The sequence below is a fragment of the Mauremys mutica genome, chromosome 2 (genome assembly GCF_020497125.1).
Source record: "Mauremys mutica isolate MM-2020 ecotype Southern chromosome 2, ASM2049712v1, whole genome shotgun sequence".
In the NCBI taxonomy this organism is placed as follows: Eukaryota; Metazoa; Chordata; order Testudines; family Geoemydidae; genus Mauremys; species Mauremys mutica.
The window spans coordinates 257,490,133-257,514,495 of NC_059073.1; the positions used below are offsets into that span (position 1 = coordinate 257,490,133).

Sequence of the window (24,363 nt, forward strand, 5' to 3'; positions counted from 1 at the left end):
CAAAGGAGAAGCATAGTTCTCTCCCTGAAATCTAACAGTTTTCTCTCTATACTCACCCCAAATAGTTTAATTTTTGAGAAGTCCATTGAAAATAAGTGTTTTGCCACTAACATATAATGAATTATCATAGTTCAGCTCTAAGTTATAAGCATTCACAGGCAGAAAGAACAGAAAAGTCCTATTACTGGTTTAGTAGTTTTATATACTTTGATAGTTAATGATTCATGTATTGTAACACTTTCTGTCCAATGCCTGATACTATTATTAGGACATAGGGTGGACTGATCAGTAAACTTAGTTTTCAAGGTGTTCTAAACATAAATCTCCTGTACTCTAAAATCTTGTGGATGTGGTTTCTCTCCCTTCCCCCACCCTGTGAGAAGAAGAACCAAAAATTGATGTTTGAATATCAGGGTGCATCACACAATATTTACAACAAAAGGCCTGTCTTGGATAATGAAGCGTGGGTCTTATCTTTGTTGCATTATCACTGTGACTTGTCAGAATCAGCCTTTCGTTCTCTGGTTATTTTCTGTGTGCCAAGGCCAACATAAATATATATGGAAAAAGAACATAAAAGTGTACATAGCAATCACATAAATTCATTTCACTTAAGTGAAATAGACATTGGTGTTTTTCCTATGTCTTCCAGAAGCAATATGTTATTAAAGACAAATTTGAACAACACACTCATAACTGATGTACGCAAAGGGCCAAAAAATCCTTCACACTGAATGTTTATCTGAATGTATCAAGTAATTTTGAGGGCATCTGATTTTTTTCTTATTTGATCCAAGTATCTAGAGTTTGGTATCTTTTTAATAGACTCATAGGTTTCATACACATATTTTTGTTACATTTGTTTGTTGTTTAATTTGATTGAGGGCTTTCCTTACGTTAATCTATTGCCTCACCTTGCATTGGGACTACTGATATGAGGAAGCTGAGCAGAACTTGGCTTTAAAAGGTAGAAAATAATGTACCATTGGAGCAAACTATACATTGTATTCTGGTCAGACTGTTTGGCATTGAGGAAAAAATTGTTAATTGCAGCAGAGAAGGAGGAAGGAAATGAAGGGTCTTATGTAAATTCTAGTGAAGAGTGAACATCAAATGGTATGGTTCATTTTAGGATAGGTATCCAAATGTCTGATTGCCTTTCATATCTTTCCTGAACTTATACAAAGTTTTGTAGCCTGTACTTTCAGGTTTGAGGTGGGTCAGAAGTACCAATTTTTTCCAAATCTACTTCCTGCCAAAACTAGCAAATGTGGATGAGCACTAACTTATTTAATAATATTCATAATATTTAACTGGATTTCCTGAATGTCAGCAAATTTGGGTTAGTATCAGTTGGGTTTTAGGCAGAGGAATAAAAATAATGTAAAGAACTGGCTAGTTATCTACATGTGATAGAGTATATAAACACCACACTGGCAGTGACACAGTTAAAGGGAGCCAGAGAGCTCATTTAACCTATTCTATGGCACCTGGAAAGAAGACATGTAATTAAGAATTAGACCTAGGAGTGGAGAACCAGACTGGGTGGTCCCTACAAAGAAAGGACTGCAGACAATAGGGAGATGAGACCCAGGGTAGAAGGAGTTAGGAGTTTCCACTTTCTGGGAAAGGAATCACATAGAGGCTTGCAATATGGCACTTGTGCCCTGGGACTGTCCTTGGGGGGAGAGGGCAGCTGAGGAGAAGAAGATGTCACTCCCAGAGCAGGTCTGGGGGAAGAGACATTTGGGGAAGAAGCTTTGAGGTTCAGCAACTCCGGAGGAGCTGGGCATCCTGGGAGAAAGCCCTGGGAGGTGGTAGCACTCTGTAACAGAGAGTAAGGAAGAACTATTTGAGGAACTTGCTGAGGATTGAGCCTGGGAAGGATGAATGAGTTTTTATTTCTTCAGTTTTGAGTTGGGACTCTGGACGAGGTGAGTGGTCTGCTGTTCATAGGTGCTGAGCACCTCCACTCTCACTAATGTCTACATTCGCCTTTGACACTCACTCCATTTGTTTAGGCATCTAAATATGAATTTAGGTGCCAAAATGTAAACACTCACATTTGAAAATGTTATCCCTAGCTGTGTCGCCTACTATCCCTGGACCTAATCCAATTTTTAAATATGTTTATGGGAGAAAAGGGAAATAAAGGAACTATTAAATTTAAACCAAATACAAGGTAAACAAATCAAATCTCAAAATAAAATGTGAAAAGAGCCAGTTTTATCACCTCCCTGAAGCAGTAACTATAAAATTTCTGTCAGTACAACTGCAGGATGATTGGGCCCCCAAGTTATACTTCTGAATGCCTTTAATAGGTATAGCTTTATTGCATCCTTTTGGATATCTACCTTTCAGCAAATTTACCTCTACTTAGCGATGGCCTGAAAATGATATTGCTTTTTAAATTTCGAGTTTATTATGCATGAATGTTAAACATTTGATGGAGGTGATGGGGCAGGAACGTTTTTCCAAAACCATGTTGGGATTATTTACTCTTTTGGGTAATTGCTGTTTAAATTACATTTTAGCACGTACTCTCCAAAGTGAAGATCCACATTCCTGACCACAGTTTACTTTCAATTCCTTTTTTAATTAACTGAGAAGTTTTCAAATAGAAAACAAAGAGTCTAAGATATCAACAGAGGAAAGCCTGCAGTATTATAATCTTTCAGCAGTGCTTCTCAGTGGTTAATCAAAAAATGTAGATTTGAGTTACCAGCTGCTGGAAATATTTTAATAATTGAAAAGTAATGAGCTTTTTGAGTGGGGGAGGGGGAAAATCCTCTTCCTCTGACTCAGTGGCCACTGTTAATTTGAGCAAAAGATAAGTTTGAGTCAGGAGTATAGAAAAGCAATCCAGACATGTAGTAGAAGGATGAGATTATCTGGAGTTGATAATCCCTTTTAATATAATTGAAAATTATACATTCTACTGAACATGATTTGCTTTAATCCTGTATATTTAGGCCCTGTTCCTGCAGTAAATTCCACACAAGTGGATGCCTTCATCCACGTAGAAGTCTTTTTGAAGTCAGTGGGGCTTTGTGCAAGTGACTGAATAGATTGGGGGCTGTTGCATTAATTTACATAGAATATATGGACTAAAGGTATTAATATGACCCAGACACTTGCCAACATTAAACAAAGTCCAGGGCTTGGTATAAAGAGACCTCAGTTTCCTTAGCACCATGATAAGCACACCATTTAAACAGTTAAATCATTTCAAATGTAAAGTATGAAATAAGGTGTTCATTTTAACAACATCCCTTGTTCCCTTTCCCTTTAGCCGCAGAGAGTTTTTAAAAGGAAACCTCCCTGTTGTTTGACAGTCTCTTAGATGGTATTAATGATGGTAATAACTGTTCTTTTTGGGGGAGAAAGAAATTGGTTGAGATGGGCTGCTGCTGCTGCTGTTGCTCTTGTTAAACTCCAATCTTAGAAGGACAAGCCCCCTTGTTTGACAGTCTCTCAGATGGTATTAAAGATGGTAATAACTGTCATTCCAGGTGGTGTTTGAGATTCAGCTGGAGCTGGGGGGGGGCAATCTCACCTGCATCCTTCTCTCTCTGGCCCATTCTGGTCAGGACACCTCCCAGGATCAGGATGATGAAGGCCCAGGGTCCCAGGAAATGGTGGGGGTGGCTGCCATGCTGGTAAAGCTCACTCCAGTAGCTTCTGTCTGTTCTTTCTGTCTCTTCTTGTTGTTCTTCTGTGCTTTCCCCACAAAATCTTTCTTTTAAGGACCTGGAAAGCGAGTGATGGGTGGTGATTAGTTTGTCCACCAATTAGGCCTAATCTCCAACATACCAATTTCCGACTCCATACCATAATTTCAACACAGCTCTTGAATCATATTAACTTGGCCTTTTTGTTTAGACTAATTAAGTTATAATATCTCCCTTTTGTACCTTTTCCCATCAATATTTGCTACTTATAGATTATCGTAACATCTCATGAAAATTTACATTTTTTTTATGGTCGAGCTCACAATTTGGATAAATTTTTAGGCCCACTTGTCACAAAAGGACCTTAAAGAGTCTGTTTTCTCTTTGTTCATCTAGACCAGGATACACTTAAGATCAGGAGATTACTATTTTACGTCCAAGTGATGGGTGCCCAATGTGCACAGATACACGCTAGGACACCTGAGAAGAACAAACACAGGGTGGAAGTTCTCCAGCCCTGATTCTCACCTCCTAAATAGCACTGACAAGCCATTTCTCCATGATATGAGCCAAAGAGATGAGTTGCTGGACAGTGCCTATATTTTAGGGACATATGCCTCCTCACACAACGATGGCAACTGTCCACAAACTTCGCTCCCAATATTCGCTTTTAACCTTTTAGAAGTAATAATATGCATGGATTGACTGTGTGTAGAGCCGATGTTGGCCAGAACATGGGTGATGAATTTGTTCTTGTATAGGTCCTGTGCCATAAATGCCCCTTTTCTTCTTGGTTAGAAAGCTCTTCCGAATTAGATCTGCTTGAGCATTTTTCAACAAAATGTTTTTTTTTCCATGGGAAAATGCCAATTGGATGGAACCAAATCTCTCTGTGGAATGTATCAGTTTCAGTAAAAGTTTTTCAGGTCCAGGATGGAATTTTGAGAACAATAGAGACTAGAATAGCTGCGGGCTACGTGGTTAGAGCACTCCCGTTTGTGCATCATTTCATATCCTATATGAATGCCCTAATCTCTGGGACAAGTCTCTCCAGAAAATTTTGAAAGATCTTGGTTTTGACCCAGTGTGGAATGGGGATATTTTTTGAAATCTCTGCAAAATTTTGTAGGATGGAAAAACTGTTTCCCACCCAGTGTGTAGAACTTTTTTTGTGAGTATTTACAGACAGACTTGAGCTTGAAAAAGCAGCTAGGTAGCTGCACAAGTTTTCCCTGTTCTGGATCCATTTCTGGGTTGTTTGCCCATATTTATGTATTTTTAAGTCTGAACTATAACTTTATCTATTTAAACTGAGTTGCCTTTTTTGAAGTCACTATACTCTGTTGCTTATCCTTTTAAGCTGGCAAAGGAATGTTAATATGGGTGCATGTCTGCACTGCTTTTGCAGCATGTAATGCCATCTCTGTATAGCTGAACTGTGCAGGGCCAGAAAGTGGCTCTGAAGTTTACATACTAAAAAATGTAAGTAAAATTTATACCACTTCCTACCACCCTACAAGCATTGCCACAATAGCAGTTTCCTGACATTTTGTGTGTTTGTCAGAAATGCAGAAGGTCATTGTGGAAGGTTATAAACCTTGTAATGACATATATCATAGACTTAAAAAGTTTAAATAGTCAGAATTTTGACCAGCCTCTTCAGAGCAGGCTACTCTCACTGTAAACAAAGAATAATGATGATCAACGGAGGATCAAACTGTAGAATGATGGAAAGGTCAATGTAGCACAGTTTACAACCATCTTTCATGGAATAGATGAGGCATTAAAATACTGATAGTGTACTCTGGTGACAAAGTACATGAAAGAAATGACACAACACGAATCATCTCTCATAAGCATCATTGTAATGAGAAGAAAGAGGAGTTGTTTAACTCACTCTTAGCCATTTGATCAATGAGCTTGCAGAGTGAGGGTTCCTACTTACTGAGACCACCAAAGGTGAAGTATTAATGCTTATGTTTGTAAACCACTGATTCATCTGAGAACCAATTTATTTAGAGATTCTCTGTGAATTTGTGGTAGTTAAGGCTGAATTAAAACACCATCTGAGAGCATTTCCAATGGCTGGTAAAGGTCAGATTTTGATTTGAATTTTGAGCCCAGACACTATCACTATCACTATCACCATATGGAGCCAAAACTTGATTCCAGATATCCCTCAGGAGTTTTCTGTTTTGGAGCCACTTCCAAACACTTCAGCTCAAGACAATATCTATTGTAAAGCAAAGGATTAAAGTTTTACACCCTGAATTGGCAACACTGGGTTAGGGGTTTTGGGAGGGCCTGCAAAACAATTTACACACACACACATTCTCTCTCTCTCTCCAGCCTTCAAAACATACCAGAATCTAATCATGATCACATCAAGGTGCATGGGGCTGACCTGAAGGTTTTGAGGAGGATGCCTACTATAGTTTTTTTTAGGCATTCCCATATTTAGCTGACCTCCTGTATATAAAAGGGTGTTGGGAAGCCAATGTTTGCAACAAACTCATACTTCAGAACTGGAGTCCAGCTGCTCATGCTGAGGTCTGTGCTTCCAGTGAACTTCATTAAAATGTTGGCAATTTTGTCTTTTGAAATTATTTAGTGTTACTGAAGTGTTACAGGAATTCCTGTGTATAGGGAACACTTACACTAGCACAGTAAAATTAATTGCTTTCAGAGGGTAAATGTCAACAATATAATGATGCCTGCTGTAGCTGTCAACATTGAGACAAGCTTTCCAGTGGATAATTTTCCAAATAAGCCAGGGATCTAGTGGCCACTAGGCCCTCAACCACTGAAGGAGTCTGTGTGCCGTGTAGCACTCATATAGCGCTATACTGAACACCCAATTCTGCCACCTTTATTAATGTCAAACTGTGCTCTGCTGCATGATTGGCCCCACTGATTTCATGAGGTGTCATTAACAAGTGTGGGTTTGAGAGTGGTCCTGCACAAAAACATAGCATTTTCAGATACATGTTAGAAATGAAAAGTGGTGAGTTAAGGGAGATGTCAGTAAATTGCATGACTGAGAACTGACACACCAAAAGTAAGATTGCCAGCTGACCCAATGTGCAATAGCAGATCTCCTAGACAGTGAGTTGGTAATATCTGAGTGAAAAAGCCTAATAGGATGGGGCTCGAGGAGTAGGGTCACCAGATGTCCCCATTTTATAGGGACAGTCCCAATATTCAGGTCTTTGCCTTATGTAGGTGCCTATCACCCCGCAGCCCCTGTCTTTATTTTTCACACTTACTATCTGGTAACCCTATCGAGGAGAAGTATTTTAATATAGCCAGGACCTATTCAGCTCAGGGGGTTAAAAAACAGCAGGGCCAGCTCAAAGAATCTTTCACTTTAAAAGCAGCTGTTTCATGTATTGTGTGCTAGGTAATAACATGAAAGTATGCAATGTTTCTAAAACTAAACTGGCTCTCGATTGAGAGAACTTTTTATAAAGGTACTTCAGCTGCAGCTAGCATTCAAGCCATGGGCACGAAGACTGATTTCTTGGTGTCTCTTCCAAACTCTTCTATCCTGCAACATGTGCTCCTACAAGCTTCATGCAATTGCTACAACAACCAGTGTAAAAAAAACCCCTCAAGGTGAGCACAGTATTCACCACTAGCTTCTCAGTTTTGTGAGGAAAGTTGCTGCTTCATTCTGTGTGACCTGCAGGCAATAGAAAAGCCTTTCTGGTGAAAGCCCAACTTTGCAAGAATTGCACCAATGAATTCCTGTGTTTTAGGTATCATTCAAACCACTGGAGATGATTTTAGACACATCAGCACCATTTCTGGGCCATTGAAGCAGTGCATTTCAATAAGCAGCCAAATTTCTACTTCTCAAATGTTTTTGAGGTATGGTTCAGAACAGGGTATTCCTGTTGTGAAGAAGTCTATTTAAACTTATCCACACATCTTTTATGGAAAAGATTCTGATGAAGAAATCCAAAGCAAAACCAGAAATTCCAAATTGCTTCAGAATGATTGACTGTCACTGAGGTAATGGCCTTTCACAATAAGACTAGCTACGGGAACAGCAATTAGACCCACTTGAACCAGGAGGCTATCTGCAGCTACGCAGGTTCCAGAGCATTACCATTTTCCCTGTGTGTAGCTTTATTGGGAAAAACTGCTAAAAATGCCAGGTCTGCTCTTAAGTTTTTAGTCTGACTTACCTTAATTCACATAACACTTGGGTAAACTTTGGTCTGATTTCTTATGACCAAAATAGCTGCCCTGCAAACATCTACATCATCATCCTGGAACAGTAGCTTTACAATTACTAGAGTCAGACCATCAGCCAGTGTAAATCTCCATTGATTTCAAGCTCCTTGAAGTCAATGGAGCAATATGATTTACACCAACCCCTACTTTTTAAGATACTGTGTTCTGCTTTTGTTTTATGAAAAGCTTCATTGATAGGTGGCTTATACAAAGTTTTATTGGTGAAGGCATTTTTAACAGGTGGCTTGGAAGGCCAGGCATCCTAGTGGTTAGAGCTGCTGGCTTTCAGCCCCCTGCTTGGTTGAGGCACCACAACCAACCTGAGAGCAGAGAGCCAGCAACTCTAACCACTAGGCCGCCTGGCTTCCAAGCCACCTTTTACAAATGGAATAAGGGGACACAGTTCCTTCCTCTCCACCAGGTCCCAGCCCAAGGCCCTGTTTACATCAACCCCTGAATAGGGGAGAGGGCGGGAGGAGAAGGGGGAAGGTGCCCCTCCCAGCAGGGAGTCAGAATCCACTGCCCTGGGCTACTTCCTACCATTCTGTTCAATTTGGGGCATGGTCTCTCTAGTCCAATTTCCTGGGCGGCCTGCTTCCTATAGGGTTCCTTCTTGGGTCTTGGGCAGTGTCTTGACGCGGTCCCAGGCTTCTTCATGTGGAGCAGCCGTCAGCTGGTGTCGGTGAGCCCCACAATGTCTCTGGGGTTCGCTCACTCAGTGCTGGAGGCTCCTTCACAGTCTCCCTTGGCTGGTGCTTACTCCCAGATTGGCTGCAGGTATAACAGGGCAAGGCTTGCTGAGCCAAAAGGCTCTCTTTAACCTCTGCTGTGCTGCTTCATCACAGTCTACCCATAAACTGCCATGCACTTTCCTTCTGTTATAAGAAAGTAATATTTAAAGAAGGGGACTGGTTAGCAATGTTTTATGGGTGATGGTGGACACATTAGCTCTGATCATTACTATTTCTCTCATGCAAGTACTTGATTTCACCTGTGCCTACGTGCCTGGATAGACCCAGCCAACATGCTGCTGTGTTTTTATATAGTTCTTCATTTTTCCCTTATGAATCATACATATCTCATGTACCCCAATTAACATATGAGATTATCTGCACAATGACATACCATTGCCTGAATAAATCCTTCATTTTATGGGATCTTTTACTACTTCGTTTTCCCCCCCTAACTCAAGAAGACATCCTGGGAATTATTCACCTCTCTTTATTTACAGAGGTTTTTACACCGGCTGTTGTAGCAATACCATCTTATACAATCAAAGCAACCTCACCAGCTAAACAACGTATGGCTAGATCAGAGATTGTATGGGAGACCTTCAAGGAACACCTAGTGACTTTAGAAAAGTATTGCTGCTGATAACAGGGGGGAAAAAAAGATGACTATCCAATCAGTTCTGAACCATGGAACTGTTATAGTTGGTGTATGAGGGTATTGTGCTGCTGAAGGTGGTATCTTCCTACCAAAATGTTCTGCACAGCTTCACAGTGATCTAGTATTTGCCTTCACTTCCCACTTCTACACTTCCTCTTCTACACTACAAATAGGCTGAAACTATAGGAGGGGTAGAAACTCTTATGTCTCAAGACATAATTTAGCCATTGATTGCAGGGGTTAGAAAAAACTTAAGTCCTGGGCAATTGATTACATAATTGTCCATTACTGGGACTTTAGACCTTACTGTTCAGCAAAACTTTTAATAGTAAAGAAAATGAACCATTAGAACCCCATGTGGGATGTCGTGGATTTTCCATCACTTGACGTTTTTAAAATTGGGATTTGGATGAATTTCTAAAACATATGCTCTCGCTCAAGCACAAGATATGGGCCTGCTGAAGGAATTACTGGGTGAGTTCTATGGCCTGTGCTATTACAGGAGGTCAGACCAGATTCTCAGAATGGACCTCGCCTTAAAATCTACGAATGGAGGCAGGATACTGGCTACAGTGATCATTGGTGTGATCTAATAAGGGAACTGCTATGTTTCTAACCCCTTCTAGCATGCACTGTTCAGCAACCCCAGATGTTGTACCCCAGAGATGGATCATTTTACCTGCCAATGATATGCAATCATATGTATATCCCTCATCTACCGTAGAGGCATTCTGGGTCTTAATTAATATTTGTTATAACGCTTTGCTATCATCTAATGAAAGGTGCTGTATAAAGTATTATTACAGTTTTCTAGTGATAAACGTGCATACCTTCTCTCAAAGTGACTCCAATTGCATAACTATCATTTCCACGCCTCAGAACAAGAGAGAGGAAGTCTGTGACTAAAGCACTAATGAACAGATTTGTATTCATTATTTTAAAATGTTCTTTAAAGAAGCAGTTCAAGTCCAAGGCTTCAAGGAATCTCAGCTGGATTATTGAAAAATGTTTAGAATTTATAATATCTGTTCATTCCCCTAGAGCTGCTGGAACTCATCAACAAAACAATGCACCAAATTCTTAGTTCTAACTCAGTGGAAGTGACAAGATCCTTTAGGAACTGGGGTCTAATGGTTACAGCTGAGAGCCTGAACGTTAGGCTTCTATTTCTGGCTCAGCTGTTATTTTACAGAAGTATCTCTGCAAGACACCAACCTCCCAAGCCACTCCCTTATTTCTAGGGCGACCATATTTCCCAAAGTGAAAATAGGGCACTCTGCAGGCCTCATCCGAACCGCCTGGTGTAGCCTGTCACCCGAGCCCCACTGCCCAGTGCTGGGGCTGACAGCCTGAGGCCAGGTGCCTGGTGTTGCCATACACATGTGCCTCTAGGGGGTGTGCCCCACTTTTTGGGTAAAACTGGGCTTTTGTTCCATTTGCTCTTGCCAATTGATAATCAGTTGCCGGCCAGGCACAGTTAAGTCCAATTGGACCTTGTGCAAGATTTTTAAAAATGGGTCCTAAAGTTGAATCCTAAACCCTTCTTTAGTCTCCTAAATAAGTGATGCAAAATTGCTCAAAATTGCTGAGCGCTCAGCAGCCTCCACTGAAGTCAATGGAAGCTGCTGGGTGCTCATTGCTCAGTCATGTATATCAGTCATGAAAATCAGGTTATTTAGGATCCTAACTTTAGGAACCAAATCTCAGCTTTAACTTCCCTGTGAAATGGGAATAACACCTGTCTTCCCAGGGGTTTTGTAAGATTTAGTGATATATTAATTAATTAAAGAGCTTGTGGATCCTCAGATGATTGCAAAGCAGTATTACCATTTGCAAATCTAGAATTTTACTATGAATATATGTATTGTTTTAATAAAATCTGCTTCTCTGAACAGGGTTACTAAAGAAGGCTGGTATCTGTATGCAGACAGTTCAAATGGAGAATTTGGTCATACTGCTGACATTGCCACTCCAGTCATTTCGCTCACTGGACCCAAATGCAAACTGGTATTTTGGAATCATATGAATGGTGCAACAGTGGGTTCTCTGCAGGTACTGAAAAGACATTAGAGTTTTCTGAAATTACTGTATAAAAAGTCATGCCCTATCATTTAGTTTCATCAAGTCTAGACTGCTAATAAATGATAATGAACAATTATCCACACTTCACTGCCCCCAATACGGTGTGATTGAGGGAAGTGTTAGCTGGAGTAAGCTCCTGAAATGGTAACTTTTTACAGAATGGATGCAGCTTCTGTACAAGTAAAGCTTTGTACTGCATAATCTCATATTGGTCCCTTCTGGCCTTAAAAATCTGTTATGAATCTGTCTGTGATTCAAAAATATTGGAAATAACTAAATATTGGAAATAACTAATCATGGAGCTTTCATTTAACTGTTTTGGTACCAATCAAAAGCTCATTTCCAGTGCCTTGTTTGGGAATAAATTGGAAATGCTTTCCTCACTAATATTCCAAGGTCTGGTATCAGATTAAAAATTTGTGGTCAAACTCTGAATTAAGTACTTTCCCATTACAATATGCACATCTATCCAGTAGAAACATTCTGTTACAAACATAAAAACAGTTGCATAATTGAATTGCCAAAAAAATGCATTTTGTATATGCAAAGCAAGGTGGACAAACTTTCTCAGCTTTCTACTGTATCCTTATTAGCTGCTGGATGTAGGTGTAACTTACTAGGAGAAAGAAACAGATAAGGGAGACAAGCTGGAAGCTTAAATCAGGCTTTCTCAGTGTAATGAGGATTCAGAACTGGTCATATATCCCCCTAATAGGCCTTCCCATCCTGCAGAGTACTGAGTATTCCAGGCTTGATATAGAAAAACATTTAAGCTTGTGTGTAACTTTAAGCATATGTCAAAATTTAGGTAAATAAAACCACAGAACAATTAGTATAACCTGAGTATATCTTCATTAAGTACTTCTGTCATACTTTTCCTTCCCAGGGCTCTCTATGTCTCTTAAGCTCGAGTCTCTTTAAAGATTAGACATTTCTCACATTTAAAAAAAATAAAATAGATATACTTGGATTTTAATGGGTCATAAAATATGATGGCATTTAGTCTTTACAAAGGTATGACAATTGGCAAGAAATGGCAGAAAGTTTGAATTTCTAGTGAAGAGCTGGGACTTGCCTATTAAGGAATAGTATTTGACCTTGGAAAATTTACATCCAAGTCAAATTGTGCTTTTTTAGAAGATCATAGTTATTCTCACATTCGATAACAACGAAAACATGTAGATGTATTATAATGTACATTTCTGTTTTCTCCATTATTTTTACCTATTTCTGTAAGCCATTATTGATGGAGGATATCTGTAGACTCTTTCCTTTCTTGTCACTCCTTATGCTTGGAAAATAATATCCCCATCCTCTGTTGTTGTTTTTTTTTTAAAACCACTTCTGAAACCCCATGTGTTCTGTGAAGCATCTCACCATGCACCACTGTGTCTGTCTTGTGTGTTTAATGTATTGCACTCTTCCCCCTTGTGTCTCTAGAGTGAAAGCTCTTCAGGGCAAGGACCCTGTTATTCATTTGGCACAGCTTACCTGTTGTACAGCATCACATACGCTTCTGGGACTACATAAATTTTCAAAAATGCCAGTTTTTCATTAAAGTGAAAAATGTCTAGGTCATCCTAGATCTCAAAAATAGAATTACACTGTGAGGGGAAGATGATAAATCCTTGAGAGGAGAGGCAGTTCTGGAAACAGGGGATGTGATGTAGTTTTGTCAGTACTGACTGGAGAGACAGCTTGACATGTTCCATCTACTTGATATTGTCAGCTCAGTTCAATTCAGATGCTCAAGAAGTCAGAGAGAAGCACATTTAGGATTGCTGCTCATGTGGAGAAGTGACTCTCCAATTCAGCGACTATTCACTGAGGCAAGACATTAGGAGGATATTTTGTGCACCCGCCATTGTCCAAACAGATCAAGTTCTCTGTATTGAGAGGACAAGTTTATTTATGAATAAATGAGATGTTTCTTGTGTAGTTGGGGCACCAAAACACTCCTAGAACCACAATGGAATAATCTAATAGGTATATGAACTCTTAGACATTTTTTTACTCTTGCCATTAAGATTATTTTCTTTATTGCATTTGTGGGTCCTGAACCTATCGGTTGCTGAGCATCTCTTGTTTGCGGCTGAGTGCTCTCCACTCCTATTCAAATCAATGGCAACAAAAAGCACTGAACTCAGCATGCACACAGAACCTGATCAGAACCAGTAGCATCAGGTTCACAGACTAGTAGATCACACTCATGATTGTTTTCCACTGATGATTTTAAAGTGTGGGATAGGGGTTAATTTAACGGCAAACTCCGACTGAAATGACTATATTAATGAGTTGAGAGAGATTTGATGTGACCTGGAATTCACAATTTCTCTTCCAGGTACTCAGTAAAATTGGTGACGTAACTTCTGTCCTTTGGGTTCAAAGTGGCTCCCAAGGCGCTCAGTGGAACAGAGCAGAAGTGTTCCTAGGAATTCGCTCTGATTTTCAGGTTTGTGCTTCTATTTCATGTTCCCCATTAAGTCAATTCTAGATTACATTTTATCTTAATCATTCCCATTTGCACCCTACACACTTTGTAGCTCTTCAATTCACATTGGTCTCCTGAATATTAAGAACAAAATCATAGAATCATAGAATATCAGGATTGGAAGGGACCTCAGGAGGTCATCTAGTCCAACCCCCTGCTCAAAGCAGGACCAATCCCCAACTAAATCATCCCAGCCAGGGCTTTGTCAAGCCTGACCTTAAAAACCTCTAAGGAAGGAGATTCCACCACCTCCCTAGGTAACCCATTCCAGTGCTTCACCACCCTCCTAGTGAAAAAGTTTTTCCTAATATTCAACCTAAACCTCCCCCACTGCAACTTGAGACCATTACTCCTTGTTCTGTCATCTTCTACCACTGAGAACAGTCTAGATCCATCTTCTTTGGAACCCCCTTTCATGTAGTTGAAAGCAGCTATCAAATCCCCCCTTATTCTTCTCTTCTGCAGACTAAATAATCCCAGTTCCCTCAGCCTCTCCTCATAAGTCATGTGCTTCAGCCCCCTAATCATCTTTGTTGCCCTCCACTGGACTCTTTCCAATTTTTCCACATCCTTCTTGTAGTGTGGGGCCCAAAAGTGGATGCAGTACTCCAGATGAAGCCTCACCAATGCTGAATAGAGGGGAATGATCATGTCCCTCGATCTGCTGGCAATGGTCCTACTTATACAGCCCAAAATGCCGTTCGCCTTCTTGGCAATAAGGGCACACTGTTGACTTGTATCCAGCTTCTCATCCACTGTAACCCATAGGTCCTTTTCTGCAGAACTGCTGCCTAGCCACTCGATCCCTAGTCTGTAGCAGTACATGGGATTCTTCCGTCCTAAGTGCAGGACTCTGCACTTGTCCTTGCTGAACGTCATCAGATTTCTTTTGGCCCAATCCTTTAATTTGTCTAGGTCCGTCTGTATCCTATCCCTACCCTCCAGCATATCTAGTGTCATGTCCTCCCAGTTTAGTGTCATCTGCAAACTTGCGGAGGGCGCAATCCACACCATCCTCCAGATCATTAATGAAGATATTGAACAAAACCGCCCCCAGGACCGACCCTTGCGGCACTCCACTTGATACCGGCTGCCAACTAGACATGGAGCCATTGATCACTACCCACTGAGCCCAATGATCTAGCCAGCTTTCTATCCACTGTATAGTCCCCTCCCTGGTCCCCAGACCAAGTATCTCAGCTGTATGCTAGTGAAATCTAGGAGGGAGGGAAGAGAGGTATACTTCAACCCAGCCCCTGGAGCATCTCCATCGCTGCTACTCCAGCTTAATGAGTGGAGGCCCTAATGGCACAATAACCCCCAGCATACCCTTTCTAAGGTGAAAGGAGCCATGTAGCTGCAGAACCTCCCCTAGCCCTGAACCCCACTTGTGTGACAGCTTCCCCAAATTCTTTGTCAGGTGGGGCATTGCCAGGGTTGGGGCTAGAGTCCTAGGTCCCAGCCCTGTGTCTCCACACAAATACACACCCACCCTCCCTCCTAGGGGTCAGTGTCAAGCACCACACTTAACAATTCAACAACAATTTTAGCTAAGCCAGACAAAGCCAGAAGTAGACTCAGCACAGGAACTCCGGCAGGTGTTATACACACTCGCTTGTCCCAATACAGTATACAACACATCCCCACCCCCAACACCTAGTGCTACACACACACATCCCTCTGCCCCACAGCAATGCAACTCCCCATCCCCCTTGGGTTAATCCAACCTATCCATGCGTTCTGATACTGGCCTGGGTTGTGAGGTCAAGCTGGTGGGTTCTGCCGTGTGGTCTGAGGTGCCTTACAGTCTGTGCGTCTGTATGAGTTCCCTTCTCCAAGCACCAGTGTAGCAGCTGGCTCTCCTCCAAGCAGCTCCTAGTTCAGACTCTGCACCCCTACACTCTCCTGTGTCTCTGTCCCAGCTCCGCACTGCTGCTCTTGAGCTCTTTCTTTGTTCTCTCTCCAAATCTTCCTGGACTTGTCCCTCATCCCCATCTGTTCATTGGCTCAGAACCTCCCAGGGTGTCCTTGTTTTGGTGTGGCACTTCCCCACCAGCCAGTCAGGTTTGCACTGAGTGGCAGGGAGCGGAGAAAGGAAGGGCAGGGTTGGGGAAAGGTTGGATTTGGATGTGGAGCTCAGAGGGGTGGAGAGTAGGCTGAGGAGCTGGGGAGAGACAGGACAGGCAGAATGGTTTGGGAGGTACATGGACAGAAGGGTCTGGGCCTCTTTGTCAGGTGGGAGTTATCAGGGTTTCGTAAGGGGTCCCAGCTACACACCTCTGCACAAACACCAACACTCTCTTCTAGAGGGTCAGTATTAACCCCTGCAACAAGCACCAGGCTTAACAAGAGAACAACAGTTTTATCTAACCAAGGTAAAGCCAGGAGTAGACTAGGGTCAGGATTCTAGCAGGAGTTTACAGACTCCCTTGCTCTTGATACACAATAAGAGCGGCCATACTGGGTCAGACCAGTTGTCCATCCAGCCCCATATCCTGTCTTCTGACAGTGGCTAATGCCAAGTGCTTTTGGGGTAATGAACAGAACAGGTAAGCATCATGCGATCCATCCCATGTCGCCCATTCCCAGCTTCTGGCAAACAGACGCTAGGGGCACCATCCCTGCCCATCCTGACTAATAGCCATTGATGGACCTATCCTCCATGAACTTATCTAGTTCTTTTTTGAACCCTGTTATAGTCTTGGCCTTTACAACATCCTCTGGCAAGGAGTTCCACAGTTTGACTGTGCGTTGTGTGAAGAAATACTTCCTTTTGTTTTAAACCTGCTGCCTATTAATACACAGTTCATGACCCCCCTACACCTAGCTAGGTGCACACAGACTTTTTGCTCCATGTCAGTGCAACCCTTTGCCCTGCCCCAGCCCATTGGGGCAGTCCAACCTATCTGAGTACTCTGATGCTGCCATGCACTGTGAGTTCAAACTAGTGAGTCTTGCTGTGTTTTCTCAGCCGTCCTGTCAGCTCCAGGCTGTGTGTCTGTAAGATTCCCCTTTTTGCAAGCATCAGTGCAGCAGCAACAGCAGCAGCAGCCGGCTTTCCTCCAAGCACCTCAAAGTTCAGGCTCTGCACGCTGGTGTCTCTGCCTCAGCTCAGTGCTTCTGCCACTGCAAGCACTGCTCTTTCTTTGTTGTCTCTCCATATCTTCCTGGCTTTGTCCCCCATCTGGTCATTAGCTCAAACTCTCCCTGGTGGGCCATCCTTCATCTTATGGCCTCGTTTTGGAGTTGCACTCCCCAGCCAATCAGGTTTGTGCAGAATAGTGGGGAGAGTGAAAGGATGGGAGAAAGGAAGGGGAAGAGGGGTCACTCTACCCAGTCCCATCCCTGTCTTTCCCTTGTGTGGCAGAACTGTGCTGATTCCACTCCAGAAGGGTCTTCTGTACTCATGGAAGGTAGGAGCAGGATTTTGTCCCAAGTGATGTTAGTTAATACGTGTGCAGCACTTTTGAAAATATAGCACCATACCACATAAATGGTAAACATAAGCATCAATGCATTTGGGTTGTGACTGATTCTAATTCATATGTTTATTTAAATATCTGCCTAAAGCATCTGATTTTACACTCTTCAAAATATAAACAAAAAAATCTCCAGCACAACTGAAATCACTGGGAAGTTTTCCATTGATTTCAAGGGGAACAAGATCAGCCCCTTGCTTTCTAATTGTACACTTAATGTATTTTTCTTTTTTGCCCTCTGTTATTGTAGGATTGTGGCTCCTCCAGCAGCTACAGTATCAACCTTTGAGGCATAAACCAGCACTGATTCATGTTTATGCAGCTTATATTTACATCAGTAAGAACTGAGAGCAATATCTAGTACTAAACATTTAGAAGACTTGGGCAACTTGCAGGAAGCATAGATACATCATGTTTTGTGTACCACACATGGCGTGTTTCAAGCTTTTATACTTTTCCCTCAATATTTCACTGACTTTTCTCTTTGTTAGATTATTTTCAGGGCAAAACGTGGTGTCAGTTATGTGGGAGATGTGGCAGTGGATGATATTTCCTTTGAAGATTGTTCCCCTTTGCTGATCCCAGACAGACCCTGCACTTCTGAAGAATTCACATGTGCCAATAAGTACTGCATCCCAAAGGATAATCTGTGTGATTTTGTGAATGACTGCGCTGACAACTCAGATGAGAGCCCTAACATTTGCAGTAAGTATGGTAGTTCCTCACTCAAATTATCAGAAGTAACTGTGCCTGCTGTGAATTGTCAATGTAGCAGTGCTATTGGCAGTTCATCAACAAAGAAATTTAAAATAAGGTTAATAATGTAAGTATATTCCTTAGGTTGGTGGGTTTTTTTTCTCCGTTTAATTTGAAAGCATGTCTTGCAAAATAAAATGTGCTGCTCACGGATTTTTCCCAATGTAAATTAATTCAGAGAACAGCTCTGCCTTTTAAAACAAACAGAACCAAATCATTGTTTTCCGTATGAAAAAATAAAAGCAAAAAATATGTCAAGCAAAATACATCTGGGATCTTAGGAACCTTGCTTACTTTGATGTTTCAGGAATTGTCAAGTCTCTTAGCTCTTTCATGAATACCAGACAACTTTAGTTTTGCAGCAGAAATCAACAAACAGTATCTTCAGTCTAGAATTCAAAAACAGCACTTCATATCAAACGTGTACTTCTGTAGAGGATTGGATCACACTATACTCTATTTCAGTATTGCTGGCAGCCTCTTCCATCAATAAAATCTTGGTAAATTCTCAATCAGGCAAATCTGCATTGTTTGGTACACCTCATTGTAAATGTTATGAACACAGCTCATCAAAAATTAGATTATGACAAAGAAGAGATCATTCAGTAAACACCAGGTCAGATTCTCAGTTAGAAGAAATCAGTGTAATGCCATTTAAAATCATTTGAGCTGTGCTGATTTATATCAGCTGAGGATTTGACCCACTGTTTCTGGTTTCTGCATGACAAACATTTTCCTTGGTTGACATGAATGGTGATGTCAGTGTAGACATACTGGGACTGATTCTGATTTCACACAGCTGTAAACCAGGAGTAGAGCAGATTGAAAATTTGAATTTCCATCTTGTGGAAAATTCTAATAGTTTCACATTTGTTTTAATTCCGAATTCGGATAAAAAGTCAAAATATCAATATTTTTTGCAGAATGGAAAGTTCTAAAATTTTTGTTTCAGAGCAAACAAAATTTTGATTTGTAAATGTCACTTCATTTCAGTATTTTCAATTGAAATTAAATGGTTCAACATTCCCAAATTGAAATGTTTAGTTTAATTTGTTAAATCAAATCAAAGCATTTTGTCACAGCTTAATTACAAATTGAACTGCTGCAGTGTCTCCTGGTGGTTGTAGTTCGATGCCTCATGTCCTCATTCTTTGTATGGGTCAGGCTTCCCTGTGAGACTTCATTTCCCATGATGTACTATGGTGGTTCAGCCAGATAGGAAACTGTGGTGCATCATGGGAAAAGTGGGGAACCCAGCTGGGGAACCCATTCCATAGAGGAGAGTGGGGGACATGAGGCACCATGGCACTGCAGGCAGACCCACGTTCAGGGGCGGCTCCAGGCACCAGCGCAGCAAGCGCGTGCCTGGGGCAGCAAGCCACGAGGGGCAGCCTGCCGGTCGCTGTGAGTGTGGCAGTCAGGCTACCTTCCGCGGCGTTTCCAGTCCCGTGGTTTAAGTGGTAATTCAGCGGCGGGTACACTGAAGGCGCAGGACCAGTGGACCTGCCGCAGAACCGCAGCCGAATCCGCGTGAACGGTATGCCTGACTGCCGTACTCGGGGCTTCAAAAAACATAGAGCTGCCCCTGGCCACATTAATGCTGAACTGATCCAAAAATTCAGTTTGAAAAAGTTAAATGGTTAGATTTTGGTTAACCCAGCCTGAAACCAAGTATTTTGTTTTGATTTTCCTGACAGAAAAGTTTAAACATTTTGGCAAAATTGAAATATTCCTGCAGAAAATTTTGCTTTTGTGGAAAGCACATTGTCTGTCAAAACAAATAGATCCTAGACATTTGGATGGAACATTCCTAATTTACTGTATATAAAAAAAAGGAATTCCAATAAAGTCACTGGATTTAAACACTGGAATGGCCCAAATTGAGAGAGCAGGGCCAGAATCAGCCCTAAAGTTTCTATAGCAGAGTTCATTAGACATATGGCCTAATTTCATGCAACTGTTAAATATGTAGAGCCAGCTTATGATCCCATTCTTTTGGTTTAGTAACACCTTATTCCATAAGACGTTCAATAAGAGTCTCATAGTCTGACCCATAGTATCACCATAAAACACAGACTTGGCGAAATGGTCAACTTAACTTAGCCTTACATTTCCTTGTCATTGTACTTTGCAATATTTGTGTTGCCTTAACAATGTGTGTGGTGTTTTGATTTTTCTTAGTGGTTTTTTCTTGCATTTAATAGGTGCTAGAGCAGGGCAGGGCCGCCCAGAGGGGGGGGCAAAGGGGGCAATTTGCCCCGGGCCCCGGGCTCCGCAGGGGCCCCCAAGAGAAGAGCGGAGGCTCCCGCCTCCGCCCCTCTCCTGGAGCCTCAGCGCATCAAGCGCCGAGTCTCCGGCCGAGCCCCTGAGCCCCGCCCCGCTCAGAGCCGCGTGGTGAGGGGGCGGGGCTGGGAGCTCCAACGGGGCCTGATCCCCGCCCCGCTCAGAGCGGCGTGGGGAGGGGGCGGGGCAGCTGCCTCCGCTCGGCGTGGAGCTCACAGCCCCGCACCCTCACCACGCGGCTCTGAGCGGGACGGAGCTCAGGCCCTGCCAGAGAAGCGCTCGAGTAAGAGGCCGAGGCCGGGGCCGGGGGGGAAGCGGGACCCGCCGCCACCGCTGCCGAAGCGCAGCCCGGTCTTCGGCGGCGGGGGGGCCCTTCTGTTCCGGGACCCGCCGCCGAAGTGCCCCGAAGGCCCGCGGCGGGGACCCCCCCACCGCCACTGAATTACCACCGAAGACCGGGCTGTGCTTCGGTGGCGGGTCCCGCTTCGGCGGTAATTCGGTGGCGGGGGGCTCCCGCCGCGGGTCTTTGGGGCACTTTGGCGGCGGGTCCCGGAACGGAAGGGCCCCCCACTGCCGAAGACCCCGGGCCCCCGGAATCCTCTGGGCGGCCCTGGAGCAGGGGTCAGCAACCTTTCAGAAGTAGTGTGTCAAGTCTTCATTTATTCACTCTAATTTAAGGTTTCACGTGCCAATAATACATTTTAACGTTTTTAGAAGGTCTCTTTATATAAGCCTATAATATATAACTAAACTATTGTTGTATGTAAAGTAAATAAGGTTTCAAAATATTTAAGACGCTTCATTTAAAATTAAATTAAGATGCAGAGCCCCTCAGACGGGTGGCCAGGACCCGGGCAGTGAGAGTGCCACTGAAAATCAGCTCGCGTGCCGCCTTTGGCACATGTGCCATAGGTTGCCTACCCCTGCGCTAGAGTGTACTAGTGTTTCCTTCCCTTTTCTGATACTTTTCCAATGCAAAAATTAGAGAACAGCTAACTGTAATTTGCCAACAAAAGAACAATGGACAGAAATGTCTCATGTGTGTTCCTCCTGCCCCCTGAGGACATTATTTCTGTAACATAGCCTAATGTGACTTGCTCTGGTAACAGTGCCTCCTAGCCTCCTTTTCACATCCTCTTCTCTTCACAGCACTGAATGTTAACAGATGAAATTCTTAGAGACTGGAGCTAGAATCTGGAGACTTCAGTTATTTTTCATGAAATCATCTTTAAAAAACTGCTTTTAAAACTACATTACCAGCAGCCACCACACTCATAAAATCTTGGTCACTAAAGTGAACAGCAGATGTGGGCATCATAGTTTAATTTTCCTTTGAACTAACTGAACGACCGTGTAGTCAAATCTAATCTGCAGCAGGCAATAAATAGTTCATCAGCTTGCTTCTGCTCTCAGTACATTTCTGTGACTTTATAACTTGTAATAGTCACTTCTTATATTTTAAAATTTGGTTACCAGATCAAAGACACAAGCTTACCAGCTACAGGTTAATCAGTACTGCACAAACAGGAAGAGACAATATCTAAAAACACGTACTGAAGAAAGCATTCACCTTTGTGAATACAGTGAAAAATCAGTTGAACTGGCATATAAAAGTTGTGGCTTGTGTCCTGAATCTTTATCTTACCTTGGATGATGATGATAACAAATAAAGATTAGATTGTTTTTTTCAAGGAAAATTTCCCAGAAGAAAAGAACAGAAAAAATGCACATTTCTAATTCTGTGTAGTCATTTAAACAGTACAAAACGAGTTATGCATTTGATTGACTCCATTTCCATTCTAGAGACAAATATAAATCAGCCCCTAATATTGCTGACTGCTCAAATTTACAGTCTAATAGGTTTTTCGTCTGGGAAAAAAATCGGCAGTGAATTTGATAGTAGTGAAAGTGGGACCTTTATAGCTTTGGTTTGAGCCTACACATAAGGGATATAAGGTAGGCAGATTCTATACAGTCTTCCCCACAAACTTCTGTCTGTAAGTGTTAACATGATTTTCTGTGGAATCCAAGTTTCAACTTACAATGGAGACTGCCAAGCATGGTAGATTAGTGGTTTTGTGCTGAAGAAAAGTATCCACGAGGCTATATGTTGAGATCACAAAACTCATTTTGACTCATTCTTTCAGGTCACCAGAAGTATCAGATTAGTACATGCTTATGCACACTGCAATTTATCCTCAAGATTTCTCATCTTTCAGTTCTTGTTTCATGGTGAAACTTCTGTGTAAACCAGATTTAGGTGGTCATTCTGTCAGTAATACTTGGGACTGATGGCTTTGGATTGGCTGTTGATGTGGCTTGGCAGAAGAAAATTCCCATAAATATGAAACATAAACTTAAGTAAAAAGAAAAGCAATCCAGATTTTTCACTTTGATATTGCTTTTTCTGTAAATATTTATGGTTACAAAAGATTTTGGGCCCAATTACCATTACAATACTTAATTTTATGGTATGCATATCCTATTCAACCCTTCTCATGGACAATAACAAGGGTTTTGTTTTCATGTCATAATCCAGGTCTGACCTAAGGCTGACCTTTCAACGGTGAGCTTTTTTCCAGTTTTATGTCATGGTAAAGTCTATCCTAATTTACCCCAGAAAAGTGCTGTTTCCATTTATTTTTCATTCTGTAGGCTGCCTCATAACAGAGAGCCATTAAAGGACCCCCCCCTGATTTTTTGTCACAATTGTTCATTTTGTGGAGCTACCAGAGAAGGATCCCTTCACCAACTGCTAAGCCGCAAATGACTGTTTGAAAACAATTCCCCCAGGAGTCTTAGGTCTGTGCTGTCTTCTGTGGAGTCCTTAGAGGAGAAAAGTCTGTAGGGTTCAAGTGTAGAAAACCAGAAATTGGTAGTGCTGGCCAAGGATGGGAGTGGGGGCAGGAAGCCTGAAGGATATGCTGATTCAGCACATCTGTTTAGTAGCTTTCAGTGATGGGCTTTTATGGATCTTTTGGCCATAACTCTAGGTACCACTGCACCCCCTGAATGTAGAGAGCCAGGTTACTTCAGAAATTTGTGATTTTACAACTTTCTGCTCCAGACTGGGAGAATCTGGCCCATAATCTCTACAAAATCCATGACGACCCAAAACATGAACAGAGCAATATTGCAAGGCAATACCCACAAAGACAGTTAATGTAACAGTGCTCTAAAATATGGTGCTTCTGAGACACTATTGCTAGTATGTTGTTCAGTATGTGAATCCATCTTGTGGATAAAGGATTTACTTCTGTACAGGAGTGCGTCTTCTCATAAAGGGAGTTTTTGTTTACAACACTTTATAGAGGATGGATTGTTAACTTTATAACTTTGGATATTTGTGCTGGAAAGCAGATCAGGTACTACAAGTGTTAGTGGGCAGAGTAAGGTTACCCTGGGGACAGTCAGCTCTTTCAAATATCTGGGATTTATCCCTGCATATTGCTGCTGAGAGAATGATCAGGGCACAGCTTTTATCAGGCCTCTAATATGATAAGCACTGGTCATTCTATAGCTGATTAAATTTGTCACAGCTATTGTTCTTCAAATATTGTAATATGTTGAAGTGTATCATTAGTACTGCTTTGTTAGTGTAATTACACAGGAGTATAGTAACCACAGAATGGTGTCATCATGGCAGAATATATTGCAGCATTATTACAACAGTGTTAAGAAACTGCAGGCATCTTTACTGTACACTGAGGCTAACTGTGCACCAGAGGGGATCTCTGAGCCAGCTCTGAATAAGCTGATGTGGAAGTGCCTACTGGAAGTGGGCTGAAAGCGGGATACATGTTTACTGTATGCAGATCCTTCTGAAAGAGGCTCAGTAGGGCAGCAGTGTTTTTCCAAGCCCAGAGGCTGGATGAGTGCCACTGGAGGGGCTGCACAGCCACCCTCTGACCTGTCTTTAGAGCTGGGTGAAATTAATTCCATTTCTATACCTCTCCCACAGTGAATTCCCTAC

The 24,363-nt window shown here is 42.1% G+C and overlaps 1 protein-coding gene across 1 annotated transcript in view; it reads left to right on the forward strand.

Moving 5' to 3' along the window:
- The window catches only part of MALRD1 (MAM and LDL receptor class A domain containing 1), a 420,915-nt gene that overhangs the window by 164,239 nt on the left and 232,313 nt on the right, over nt 1-24,363 (forward strand). Inside the window, exons 21-23 of the mRNA XM_045007156.1 lie at nt 11,195-11,351; nt 13,723-13,833; nt 17,843-18,056. Of these exons, the coding sequence (XP_044863091.1) occupies nt 11,195-11,351; nt 13,723-13,833; nt 17,843-18,056 (482 nt within the window). The remainder of the gene's footprint in view (nt 1-11,194; nt 11,352-13,722; nt 13,834-17,842; nt 18,057-24,363) is intronic.